The sequence below is a fragment of the Leucoraja erinacea genome, chromosome 6 (genome assembly GCF_028641065.1).
Source record: "Leucoraja erinacea ecotype New England chromosome 6, Leri_hhj_1, whole genome shotgun sequence".
Taxonomy (NCBI): Eukaryota; Metazoa; Chordata; class Chondrichthyes; order Rajiformes; family Rajidae; genus Leucoraja; species Leucoraja erinaceus.
Window position 1 is genome coordinate 68,084,329 of NC_073382.1, and position 12,497 is coordinate 68,096,825.

A 12,497-nucleotide genomic window follows, 5' to 3' on the forward strand; every position below is an offset into this window, starting at 1 on the left:
TTTCAGGCAATATTTTCTCAGTGACTTTGACCATTGGCCTTTTCGCAATTGGAAGGCATATTCATTTTCACTTTAACAGGCACAGGCCATTTTTGGGAGTGGCGACAAAAGTTTAGCAAATAACAGTTAATTAACAAATTAATTATCTAATTATCAATATCTTGCTGTTTTATTGTAATTAAGATGAAATTTAGCAGTTCTTTGGCATATTAGAATTTACGTTCATTACTGATTTTAAAGACAAAATTGTTATTTAAATTTTTTTTTTTAATCAACATTTTGTAGCTAAATTGTATATTTGTTATATGGATTTACTCTTGGTGCTTTTCCTTCCTCTCAGGTTCCATTAGTGTGCTGTGTAAGTTAATTGGTGCTATAAATTATCCCTGAGTATAGGAAAATATTAAAAAGATGGACTTGTGTCAGAGAAAAATTTGAAGGGGTATACAGTCATAAGATGCGTGTGAAACTGCTGGGTTGGACCCAATGAGCCAAATGGTCTTCTTTGTTATAAGATCATTGAGATGTTTCTGAACCAGCACCATCCATTATGTATTTGTCAGTCTGCAAAATCAATAAATACAACCACCAATATTTTTGATGTTATATAAGCAGAGGAAGTATATGAGATGATGCTGATGCCTTGTATTAAATTCAGTTTACTTTTGTGTAAGTTATGCACTGTGACTAACGAGAACTTCATTCTGCAGCAAACAGTGATTTGGAATCTTTTCATCCAATTTCGGAAATTACTCAAAGACAATATGGCTTAAGCATGGACCACTCTGGTGAAAGTTTAAGACGGGAATATCACAATGAAACTTCAATAAGCACTGAATACATTCCTTCATGTGACCTTTCAAGGACAGGAGCTGTAGGTGCAGATTCTTTGACTGTGGGCTCCATGAATCAATCGTCTTGTTCTGAACCAGCCATTGAAAAGTTGAGAACTGTCGATAGAGAAAATTCCCAGGAACATGTGGGTTCATTCTTCCAACTAAATGAGACATTGAATACAGTGAGTGAGTATGAAATGTCAAACCAAAATGGAAAATGGCTAGAGGACTGCAAGCCTGAAACACAGGTTGTCACATTTACCAAAAAGATAAATTCAAATGATGCAACCACCTTGGATAATCTATCTGTTGAAACCTCTAAGTTGATGTTAATGGACAAGGACAATTACGTTTTTAGTGAAGTGCAGCAAGTTACAGAACAGAATCCCATGATGCAACCTAAGCAGGCACCTTGTACAAAAGAAGGAACTGACACTATGCTAGAACATGAATGTGAGTTGGAAGTTCAGTGGGATCAGTCACGACCATCAAACTTCACACCAGGAGTTTGCCTGTTGCAGAGAGTTACATCAGTAAGTTGAAACATGTATTTGTTTAGAGAAGCCTCTGGGCCAAAAATATTTTTTAAATTTATAAACAAGTTGATGCCTCTATAATGTGCCAGCTATTTGTTTCTGTTACAGAAATTGAACGCTTTTTTACATTAGTATTTTAAAATTTACTTCTATCACTTGGGACAAATATCTGTCCTGCTGTTTGAGGTGTATCCTTCCACCGAAAGGCATACCATGGCTTAAGAGTTTGCAATCTATGTGCAATAATCCAATGCTTTTTTTTTGGCAGTAGAATCTTCCACTTCTTGTAACTTCTATTGGTTAAAAAGCAAGACCAAATTGTATCTTACCCAGATTTAAAATTTTCATTTGTTATCCAAGATGTTGTTTACCCTGCAGTACAATTGGATTTTCTTTCAATTGCTTGTGATGTTAACATCAAGAGTCAATAATAGTTGAAACAAGTTTATTTTCTTTCATATGTTAAGTTGTGAGAAATGGCTAAATATATATACTGTCTTAGGGGATAGAATCAGATGTTGGAATTATGGAAGAACCGGAACCGGAACTGACACAATTAACGATGAATGATTCGACTTTATTAGATGATGAACTCGGCCAAGAGTTTCCAGTTGAAAATTTGACTACAGAAAATGAAATACAATCATTTTCTCAGGTGAAATATCAAACATTTTTCTTTGGCTTCACAGGTTTGATTTCCACAATATCTTGCATTCTTACCAAGAAGTGACATTTTTGTGGTTGTGTGGTTCAGGTTTTATGCTATAATTTTGTGTACAGCAGCTGGAAATTGATCTGTCATCAATTTTTTTATGTAATCTGATAATGGATAAATGTTTTGCAATGAAATTTGGTGAAGTTATGAATATCTATCTAATGGCCTTTTATGAATATCTATCTAATGGTGTTTTAACCAGAACTTTTGCATGACAGTGAGAAATAAGCACCACATAAAACCTGGCACACACAGTACTATTACTTTGTTTTTGACATTATGAAGTTGATATTTTTCCATTTTATTGTGAATTCATATTTTGGTACTTTGTACTCAATGTACTTTGCTTATGAAATATGATGTCCTGGGAATGGGTTGATCAGTTGCCCTGCTTGGGTTTAAAACAGAAGTGGGTGGTTGAGTTAGTTTGGATGTTTATATTCCACCTATTTTTGGTTGTCAAACTTCACCTATGGAGTTGCATGAATTCATATGGAAATTGAGCCTAAATTAAATATTAAATATCTGGTAGCATAGACTAAGCACTTTTGATCATCTTAAATCACCAAGGAAGTAAAAATGTGGATATATTGCCCATCTAACTAGTGCTAGCTGGAGATGTTTGTCTAAAGCCACCAGTTATTCTGAGGTGCTAAAGCAGAAATGGGGAAAATTAAACATGAAGATTCAACAGGTGTGATTTCAATGAAAATTGTGAGCCAAATTGTTATTCACTGTGATCTGGTTCAAGCTGGTTTACCAAATATTGCTCAACACAATTTGAATTACTAGTGGGTGCAAAAAAGACAAATTTTAACATGAAAAAATGATGCAATGCTGGCCATGAATTAAGACCACCATTTGAAGTCTTCAGCCAGCCTATACAATACTGTATAAATCTGGTGACAGTGTAACAGACATTGAGGCTGTACACTTTCCTGCTGAACTTTAAATTCTCTGCCACCACCTGGTGTATTGATAATAAATTTGTATTGTATTGTGTGCCATCAACAAAATGTTTAACTAAAAGGAGAAGCTGCAATCATGCTCCTTGGCAATTTGGATACACTATTATGGTGCAACAGGACAAGATTTTCAGTTCAGTTCAAATGTATCACGTGAAATTGAGGCATTAATAATAACAGGTAATGCTGGTGGGGATAATGTATTTATTTCCCAGGTACGAATTCTTTAATTGTTTCTGGTTGAAGTTGCGCTAGTTCCCTGTTCAACTTAATTTTGCCAAGAACATTAATAAGGCACAAGTAAATTAATTCAAAGTCTTATTCTTGAAACACAATACTTTTCCCATACCAAGCTATATATTGGTTGCTCCAGAATTGGAGATAAAAGTAATCTGTACTTTTTCACGAGATTAAGAATACAGTGTATTCTGGTCTTTATTATTAAAATCAAGTAAATTTACTTTGGTACATGCTTTGCATTGATTTATTTTCAAGTGTACCAAGGTACAGTGAAAAACTTTTTCATGCTATCCAGTCAAATCATACCATAAATACAGTATGTACATCTGTAATGGCAAAAGAGAAAATAAACAGTGCATACTTGTTTTTCTATCTCCACTTTCTCTGTAGTTGCTAGTACAGATAAAGTGCAGGAACTGCATTGAGTTATATTGGATGATAGGGATTCATCTTTGGCATACAAACTGGAATCTGATAAAAAAAAAGCAGGGACAAAGCTGTTCTTAAATTTAATGGTACATACCTTGCAGCTCTTGTATCTTCTGTTCAACGGGAGCGGGTAGAAGGAGATGATCACTGTGGTGGCTATTGTGTTGACTATTATCCCAAGGCAGCGAGAAGCATTGATAGTCGATGGGGGGAGGTGGGGGAGACTGGTTTATGTGATGGACTGAGCTGCATTCGTGACTGTAATTTCTTTGCAATTTTTGTAATGCAGGCAAATGGAGCACAACCAGTGATCCTAAAGAACACAATTTCTGAATCTCAAAAATCTGAAGGTAAAGGCAAATCATTTTAGGATACTAGTTCTGTAGTTTTTTAACGTTTGATAGATCCAAGAAAGTTTGTTGTGTGATTTAATTTATTGAACAACAAAATGTTTTCAAAACATTATTTGCTCTATAAGAAGAGAGGTAGCAATGTACTTTTAATGTGTTGAAGTAAATATGAACATAATGTTTAAATGTACATAAGTGGCAACTACAGATATTAGAAATCTGAAATTTTAAAATCTGGTCAGTTATTACATGGTGGTAAGGAAACAGTTAGTGTCAGATCAATGGAAAACTTTTAAATGCACCAGAAATATAATCTGAAGTACCTGAATTCCCAAGTTCAATCTGGTCATCTAAAGATATGAGGTGATGTTCCAAATTTTTTTATTTTTCATTGAAACGCATGTAGGGTGTTGAGGGCAGAGTGTTTGTTGAAAGAACATTTAAATGACATCCAAAACTTGTGCTTGTCGCTGTAAGTCCTCTTTAAAGCAGCCATACCAGTCTGGGCTGTGAAGAGGAGACTGTATTTGTGAACAGCAAATAAAGTATATTTACTTCTAATATACAAGTAAGTTGCTGTTTTATTTGGAAAGGATGATTAGGGTCTGGAACTTGGAAGGGAAAAGATAAAAGTAGAGATTTAACATCCCCCAACATTTGCATGGGGAGATGCTCCTCACATATAATGTGGCTGTGGTGTAAGGCACTAAGTAGTGGCCTGCAATAGAAATTGTCACTCAGAATGTTCCTAGTATAGTAAAATGTGTTGGGTGATAGAATCACTTTTGATTGCATGACTGACAAACATGCTCTCTATTCCCATTTGATGTCGAGTACTTGGCATTCATAGGCCCTCATAATGTGCTCTTGTGTGGGAAAGATGCCACTGATGTTGGAAAGAATGTAGAGAAGATGAATGAAGATGTTGCCAGATCTCAAAGGCCTAAGCTATAGGGAGAGGTTCAACATGCTGGACTGGGATTTAATAGGAATCTGGGAGACAAATGTTTCCACAGGTCAGTGGGTATATGGAACGGGCTGCCAGATGAAGTATTTGAGGCAGGGACAATTACAACATTTAAAGATATTTAGGTACAGGGATAGGAAAGGTTTAGAGGGATATGGGACTAGCTTATGTGGGGCATCTTAATCAGCATCGATGTGTTTGGTCAAATGGTTTGTTTCTATGCTGTATGATTCTGACTAACTTAAACTAGGCTTCCGACCACTAAATTTAGGACAAAATAATGTCTAAGCATTCATTTTGCCCATTTTCTGTTGGGAAAGGCAGCTGTGCTTCATTAATTTCAGACTTGTGTATCCAGCAATGGCTGCTGGTAAACTGTAGAATTTGTGCATTGAGTTCTTACTATGACCATGGTAAAGTTCTTATATGCAGGCAAGTTGAACTTACAACAGCATTCCAATTGTGTAAGTTCATATACAATTATAAAGATGTTGAAACTACAATGGAAAGTAAAGCTATATATTTTTGCCTCTTAAAATAGCAAAAAAATTCACATGAAATTGTCACAATCTTTCAACTGTTTACAACTATGAAACAATTATTTTCAGTAATTTAATCACTCATAAACTGGCTGAATAGAAAATTCAAAGTTCGCTACAAAAAATATTAATTGTTGTTCTTAATATTAATTACTTGTTCACCAGTTATGATATTTGAGTTTAAACCATCTGCTAAGATTTTGAATGAAACTATTCTGAAGAAAAAACAGAAATTTCTGACAAATGCTGCAAAACGTGTAGAAGATTTAAAGAGGGAAAACAATGGAAAATTGAAGTCTGAACTACACACACAAATTCCTCTTAAAGAAGAACATACTTCTACTTTTGGTAATAATTGTGCTGCATATTTTTTACTTTTCTTTCATTCATGAATAGATATACTAAGCTATTTATTTTATATTTATGTCCTAAGCATTACCATCATCAGTGGCAGTTCAGTTGAAGATTGTGGGAGAAGTAAAAGTCTCTACTCCAGAGGACAGAAAAGGTGTAGAAGTAGAGATGCGACAAAGGACACTCCGGTACAGTAGAAACCATTGTTTTTAAATGGTTCATGTTTTTTTTTTAAAAACCCACATCTGTTCATATATGTAGTTGACATATTTTTGCTTCAACCCCTTTTATAAATAGTTCAGCCATATATGGAAATCTAAAGATGTGCGGGTTTATCGGTTAATTGGCCTCTTTAAATTACCCGTAATGTGCAAGGAATAGATGAGAAAGTGGAATAACACAGAACGAGTGTGAATGGGTGATCGATGGGAGGCATGGATTCGGTGGGCGAAGGGTCTGTTTCCATGCTGTATCTAAACTAAACTACCTCCAGAGTGAAATGTGACGAGACCTAATTTCAAATAATAGGTTTTTTTCTATAATTGAAGTATTAAGTCAAACAAGATTTCAACAACATTATTCTTGGAGGAAGGTTCCTGAGGGAATGAGTGAAGAGATTTAATGTGGAGGCACTTTTACTGCAAAGAAACATGGGGAAAAAAAGACCTTGCCTGTAAGCTTACCAGACTTAAAATTAAGGTATGATTACTAATGATGTGCTGTTTGCCAGGCCGACTCTGCTACAAGTTGTCTTTTGCAAGCAGACTGCTATAGCTGACGAGAAGTGGGGTTTTGTTTCTGGGTCTAGGCCAATGAGGGATTGGGTGTAGGAGAAGGGCACAAGCTATGGGAGGAGGGCTTCAGCTCTCTGGAAAAGTTAACATAATCACAGTGACTATGAAGTACTTTTGTAATTTCCGGCCACTAAGTACTCTATGCATCAAATAGAAAATGCCATTTCTGGTCTTGCTGCTCATAAATGCTTCTACTAGAAAAATAAAATTTACTCCGTCTACTTTTCTCTTAATACCGAGTTCACAGTTAATAACTCAAGATCCCCCAACTTTAGATATAAATTTGTTTTTTTTGCAAATTTAGTTTGAAATCTTGGGATGGTTCCATATTTAGTGTTCAGTTTGTACCCTTCTATTTGCATATTTTATTTTCAGTCTCTACAATCAGCTTGAAGAAGTGAAAATCAAGAATAAGGAAGTCACCCGACAAACAGTTTGTGCTAGAAATCGGGAAAAGGCAAAAGAATTCCAGAGGGTAATTTTTTTTTTCAACCTGCCTCTATCCATAAAAAGCCTGTCTAAATAAAAATCTATTTGAAGGAATTGTAACCGGTAGGTAACCGTCCTGTGACTTGCTCTGCATGCCTCCTCCACCTTTTTGTTATTAAAGCCCAATGGGTTTTTTTTTTGTTTTGCTAAATTTAGTTTATAATTGATTACCCTTGAGATGATCTGCTTTCTTTAATAGTGGTACAAACTGTCCTGTTCCATTGTCTCATTATACAACTGTCTAGATAATTACAGCAGTTCAGGCCCTGCAGAATGCACAAATCGTGCAAAATAAATCTGAGATAGAATAAAAAAAATTGCTCTCAAAGGATTTGTCTTTTATTTTCAACTCTCATGTCTTGATGCTTGTGCAGATGATATGTTACAAAAAAAATGTGATATGCAAGGTTTTCCAAGAAAGTAAACATTTCCTCATAATGCAAGGGTCACCAGTATTTATTAAGATGGATTTGCACTCCATAGGTTATGCTAATGTAGTCATGCAACAATAGTCAAACCTAAATACCTGGATAGGTTAAAAATGGGCAAATTGAATCTTATTTGGCACTGTACCATGTTAGTAGTGGGGATCAATGCATGCACTCAATTTTTGCCATTGTTAAATGCTGCCAAATTCATAGAACACCTTGCTTTGGCCATATCCCATGTCAATTCTGCAGACAATTAACATTAGCCGGAGAGCACCAACATAAATTAAGTTAGTATTGATTAGTCCTGAAATTTAATGAGCAATTAGTGGTAAATCATAAAAGTAAATGGAAATATTTTACTGAATTTTCTAGATAGCCAAGAGGAAATAGACAACCCCTAAAGCATCAGGATTCATGATAGCCCTAGCCCTATCCTGTGCTCTCAAGCCTCCCTTAGGGTGTTTTGATAGTGAGGTGGGCAATCTGACTGAGCTCTTCGCGTTGTCATGCTAATATGTGGAGGCAAAATCAAAACCACCAGATCGTGCTGATGAGATCTCCATTTGTTATTGTTTGGACATAGTCTATGTCTTGCCTACCCCCATATTTACCATTTTTGGAATGGATTACTGGGTCTTAAAGCTGTGCAATAAGAGAGCTCCAGTATAGCAGGTAGCTTTCAAAAAAGAAAAGGGCAGCTGATATTGCACTTCTTCCTGACCTTTTCCAATTCACAATGGCCATTTGTAGAACACCATGTGTTGAGATCCAGGAGCAATTCCCACTTTATTGGGAAAATATTTATTTTGTGTCTGTGTATACACGTGTGCGTCGTATAAAAACTGTGCTTTCAATTTTGTATCTACAACCAGTTTTTAAAATTTTGGATTAGACTTACTGAAAACTTTTTTTTTTTTCCATTCCCTCCCATCAAAGAAAACACTGGAAAAACTACGAGCAAATAAAGCACGCAAATGATTCTTCAGCAATCTGAATCAATCAAGCATAATTACATCCAAATGTACATACATATTTGTATTAATATATGTAGTCAGCGTTTTTAAAAATTAAAATTACCCTGTTTATGAGTATCTATACAGATCATTGTACAAATCTATTGATAAGGTTAGAATACTGAATTATTTTATTTTTGTAAATTTTATATAATTAATTGTATAGAACTTCTAAACTGCATTTCATATTTATTTTATACACCAATACTGTTTTGTATGAAACTACACATCCTTTATATAATCTGTAAGGTAGTTACTTGGACTATCTCACTGGATAAATGTCAACATTTTTATTGCACTTGAACTCGAGTTCAAGTTTGAACCTCAATGGCAATATTACAGTACATTTGTGTAAGGGTGTCTATTACATTGACAACTATAAATTGACATTCTGTTCAAATACAAATATAACATTAATAGCTAATATCAACACATTTTTGTACAGTGTGCTCTAATGTATTTGGTTGAAACTCCGTAAATAAAATTGATTTGTGCTAGACTGCAGACTGCTTTAGGTTAATTCATTCTTTAAAAATCACATGACAAGTATAAAGCTTTGACTTTACTGACATTTACTTTACCAAAGATTTGTTGGTGGAAAAGTCCTCCATGCTTTTCCCATTGGTGCGTTAGTATATATTATTGTTGAATGGCATCAAAGGGTGTTTTTTTTTTTTTTTGCTTTAGAAAAAGCAAACTTTCCAGGTAAGAGGATTTTAAATTAGAAAATATATCTGCCATTTTAAAATAAATTGTACTGCAATTTCAGTATCGTACAGATTTCTAAAACATTATACCTACCTGTAGCCTGCCTAATTGAGATATTACCAAGAGCCTTTTTTTTCCTTTCTTTTCTTCTAATTGAACACTTTCATCCATCATGTTTTATACTAAAAAACAAACTGCTGGAGGAACTCACCAGGTCAGGCAGCATCTGGGAAAGGAAATAGACAAATGCATTTTGGACAAATGGATTCCAGCTTCTCCAGTCTCTTGTGTCTTCATTTTTTATGGTGGAATGTCACAAGGAAAATGGGACTCGTGTTGTCTACCTCCCCGTGGTGAGCCCTGTCATCTGACCTCAGTCAGGCCAATGACAACAAATGGCATCACCGCAGTTTGGCGCCAACCTGTGCCCTTTTTAGGGTGAGCACCTACGGATGTTGAACCAGATGGCATCACTCTGCTGCAGACTTCTGCTGCCTCAAATGCAAGAAAAAGAAGAGCAAGGAAAATTCAATTTCCCTGTTTCTTTAACCTGGAGTTTAGCTGGGATATTCATTCAATGCAGAGGGATTGTTCGGAGGTCAGGAAACAACTGGATATATTTAAATTATTTTGGGATTCGTACATGCAGTTGGCTTGATTAGACTGGTGGTGTCATTTTGAAACATTCTATGGCACAAAGCCACCAAAAGCTATAGAGAAAAGATAAGTGAACTCGTGGAGAGGTTGCAGGTGATGGTGAATGAGGGCTGATGAAATATTAAAATAAGGCTTGCTATCTCATTAACATTTTGAAGTAACTAACTTTTAATAATTTAATCTTGTGATTGAATTGGTCATTGGTGTCGTCTTATTTCTATTAAAACTAGAATTCAGTGGGGGTGTGATTCTAGATCTGCGGTTCCAATTTTTACATTTTCATCTGATCTCAATTACATATTTTGGGATTAGCAAAGTATCACAAGTGGCTGCACTAGTTGTGACAAGTTAGCATGTTTATAGTATGAGATGATTCTAAGGTGTAACTTCTGAAAGAATAAAATCAGGAACATGAATGTCATGCCTGTTATTTATAGCTGCAATAGCCATTTGCACCTGTAGGACTGCTCTTGGCCTCAAATGGCCCTTAGTGTACATTAAGGTGCATGAATGTTCTTCACTGGGTAAATGAGTAATAATCACCTGTCTTACTAAAAGCTAATCTCAAAACAACATTATTATTATTATTATGCACAATTTCAGTGCAATTGTTTTTGCAATGTTTCACGCATGTGTTTATATTGCTAATCTTCTAAGATGTGGAATTTTGGAAACTTAATTGGAAAAAAAGTCAGTGACTTTTGTTTTCTTATGCTACTGCACGAGATCCCTGGGCTTCTTTGTATCTTGTGCAGGCATTAGATGGTTCCATGAATATAATAAAAAACATCACAAACAACAATGTGGATGAGAATGAAGTCGTCTGAGGTAATGACTTTGGTGGAATGACATTGGAAATTCTGTCTAAAGGTTATGTACAAGACAATTAAACTACTCAATGTTAATCAAAGATCCTATAAAGCTCCTCTATAATCTTTGATGTTAATTGTCTTATGTGATTGTGGGCAAATGCCCTGTCAATCATTATTATTGTCAAAATAATAAAATGAGTGTTTAATTTGTCACGTTTGTTATTAATTCTTTGTAATTGCTTGTATTGGTGCCAAATGAAGGCATATTCATAGCTCCAGTCAGTGTGGTTTCAACTTTCGAGATGTCAATGATACGGTCATGAAGCATTCAACCACTGAAAGAAAAGGTAATGGTAAATGGTAAATGGCCTGAAGATTTGTTTTCCCCACAAAAAAAAGTATTCTTGGGGAATTCACAAACAAAAATGTCTATTTGATTGGTTCAGGTTTATAACATCTTACATTTTACTTTCATGCATTTTTTCTTAAGTTCTGAAAATAACAAATTGTCAAAATGATCAACATGGAAAAATATTTGAAACAGAACAGTTATAAGACAAAATCTAGTGTACTCACAAATAGCATTGACTTTAAATGAAACAAAATATTGGCGATGTTGAACATTCTGAAGAAGGTTCGACCCGAAATGTTGCCCATTTCCTTCGCTCCATAGATGCAGCCTCACCCGCTGAGTTTCTCTAGCATGTGTGTCTACCTTGTAAATGTTGTTGTTCAGGCACCATTGTTGAATGGGGTTATCACATTTTGCTGATGTGTTCCTTAGAATAGGGATTCTGACATGTAGTAGGTCTATTAGTGTCAATAGGGACACTTGTTTGTGTCTTCTCATAAAGCCAGCTGGGTTTTGTGGGAATTTTGAGGAGCCAACATCACATTCTCAACAGCAATCAATTGCCAGGATACATTATCAGTCCTCAGTATATCCCTATACTATACTATTCCTTTTCACCCAAGATAGATACAAAGTACTGGAGTAACTCAGCGAGTCGGGCAGCATACCTGAAAATAAAGGATGAGTGACATTTCGGATCGAAACCCTTCTTCAGTGTGGGAATCATAGGGAAAGCAGTAAGAGAAGGTCTCTCCGAACTCCGACACAAAGTACTGGAGTAGCTCAGCGGGACGGGCAAGTATGCCTACTTTGAAGACGTTCTCCTCCTCACCCCAACGGGAGTGCTGTGAGACCATCCCTCACTGCACCACCTCTGATTCCCACAGTCTGAAGAAGGGATCCGACCCGAAACATCACCCACCCATCCTTTGCACCCAGAGATGGTGCCTGACCCGCTGAGTTACTCCAACACTCTGTGTCTATCTTCGGTGCAAAAACCAGCAATTGCAATTCCTTCCTGCACTGCTTTTTCACCCCGGTCATTTCCTCTTCTCTCTTCTTCTCTCCTCTCCTCTGGTGGAAAATACCTGGATGTGCGAACCTCCTTCTCTCCAGAGGTGATGAGTAGGTGATGACACATCATAGGTGATGAGTAGAATTAGGCCATTCGGCCCATCAAGTCTACTACTCCACCATTCAATCATAGCTGATCTATCTGTCCCTCCTAACCCTATTCTCCTACCTTCTCACCATAACTTATGACAGCAGAAGATGCTGCCTGTCCCGTTGAGTTTACTCCCGCATCTTCG

At 36.1% G+C, this 12,497-nt stretch overlaps 1 protein-coding gene across 1 annotated transcript in view; it reads left to right on the top strand.

Annotated features, from left to right (window-relative positions):
* Positions 1 to 9,157, top strand: part of cep295 (centrosomal protein 295) — a 61,237-nt gene extending 52,080 nt beyond the window's left edge. The window contains 7 exon segments of the mRNA XM_055637293.1: positions 711 to 1,369; positions 1,875 to 2,027; positions 4,011 to 4,071; positions 5,743 to 5,925; positions 6,011 to 6,119; positions 7,101 to 7,200; positions 8,582 to 9,157. Coding sequence (XP_055493268.1) covers positions 711 to 1,369; positions 1,875 to 2,027; positions 4,011 to 4,071; positions 5,743 to 5,925; positions 6,011 to 6,119; positions 7,101 to 7,200; positions 8,582 to 8,623 — 1,307 coding nt within the window. The 3' untranslated portion in view covers positions 8,624 to 9,157.
* Positions 9,158 to 12,497: the final 3,340 nt, after the last annotated feature.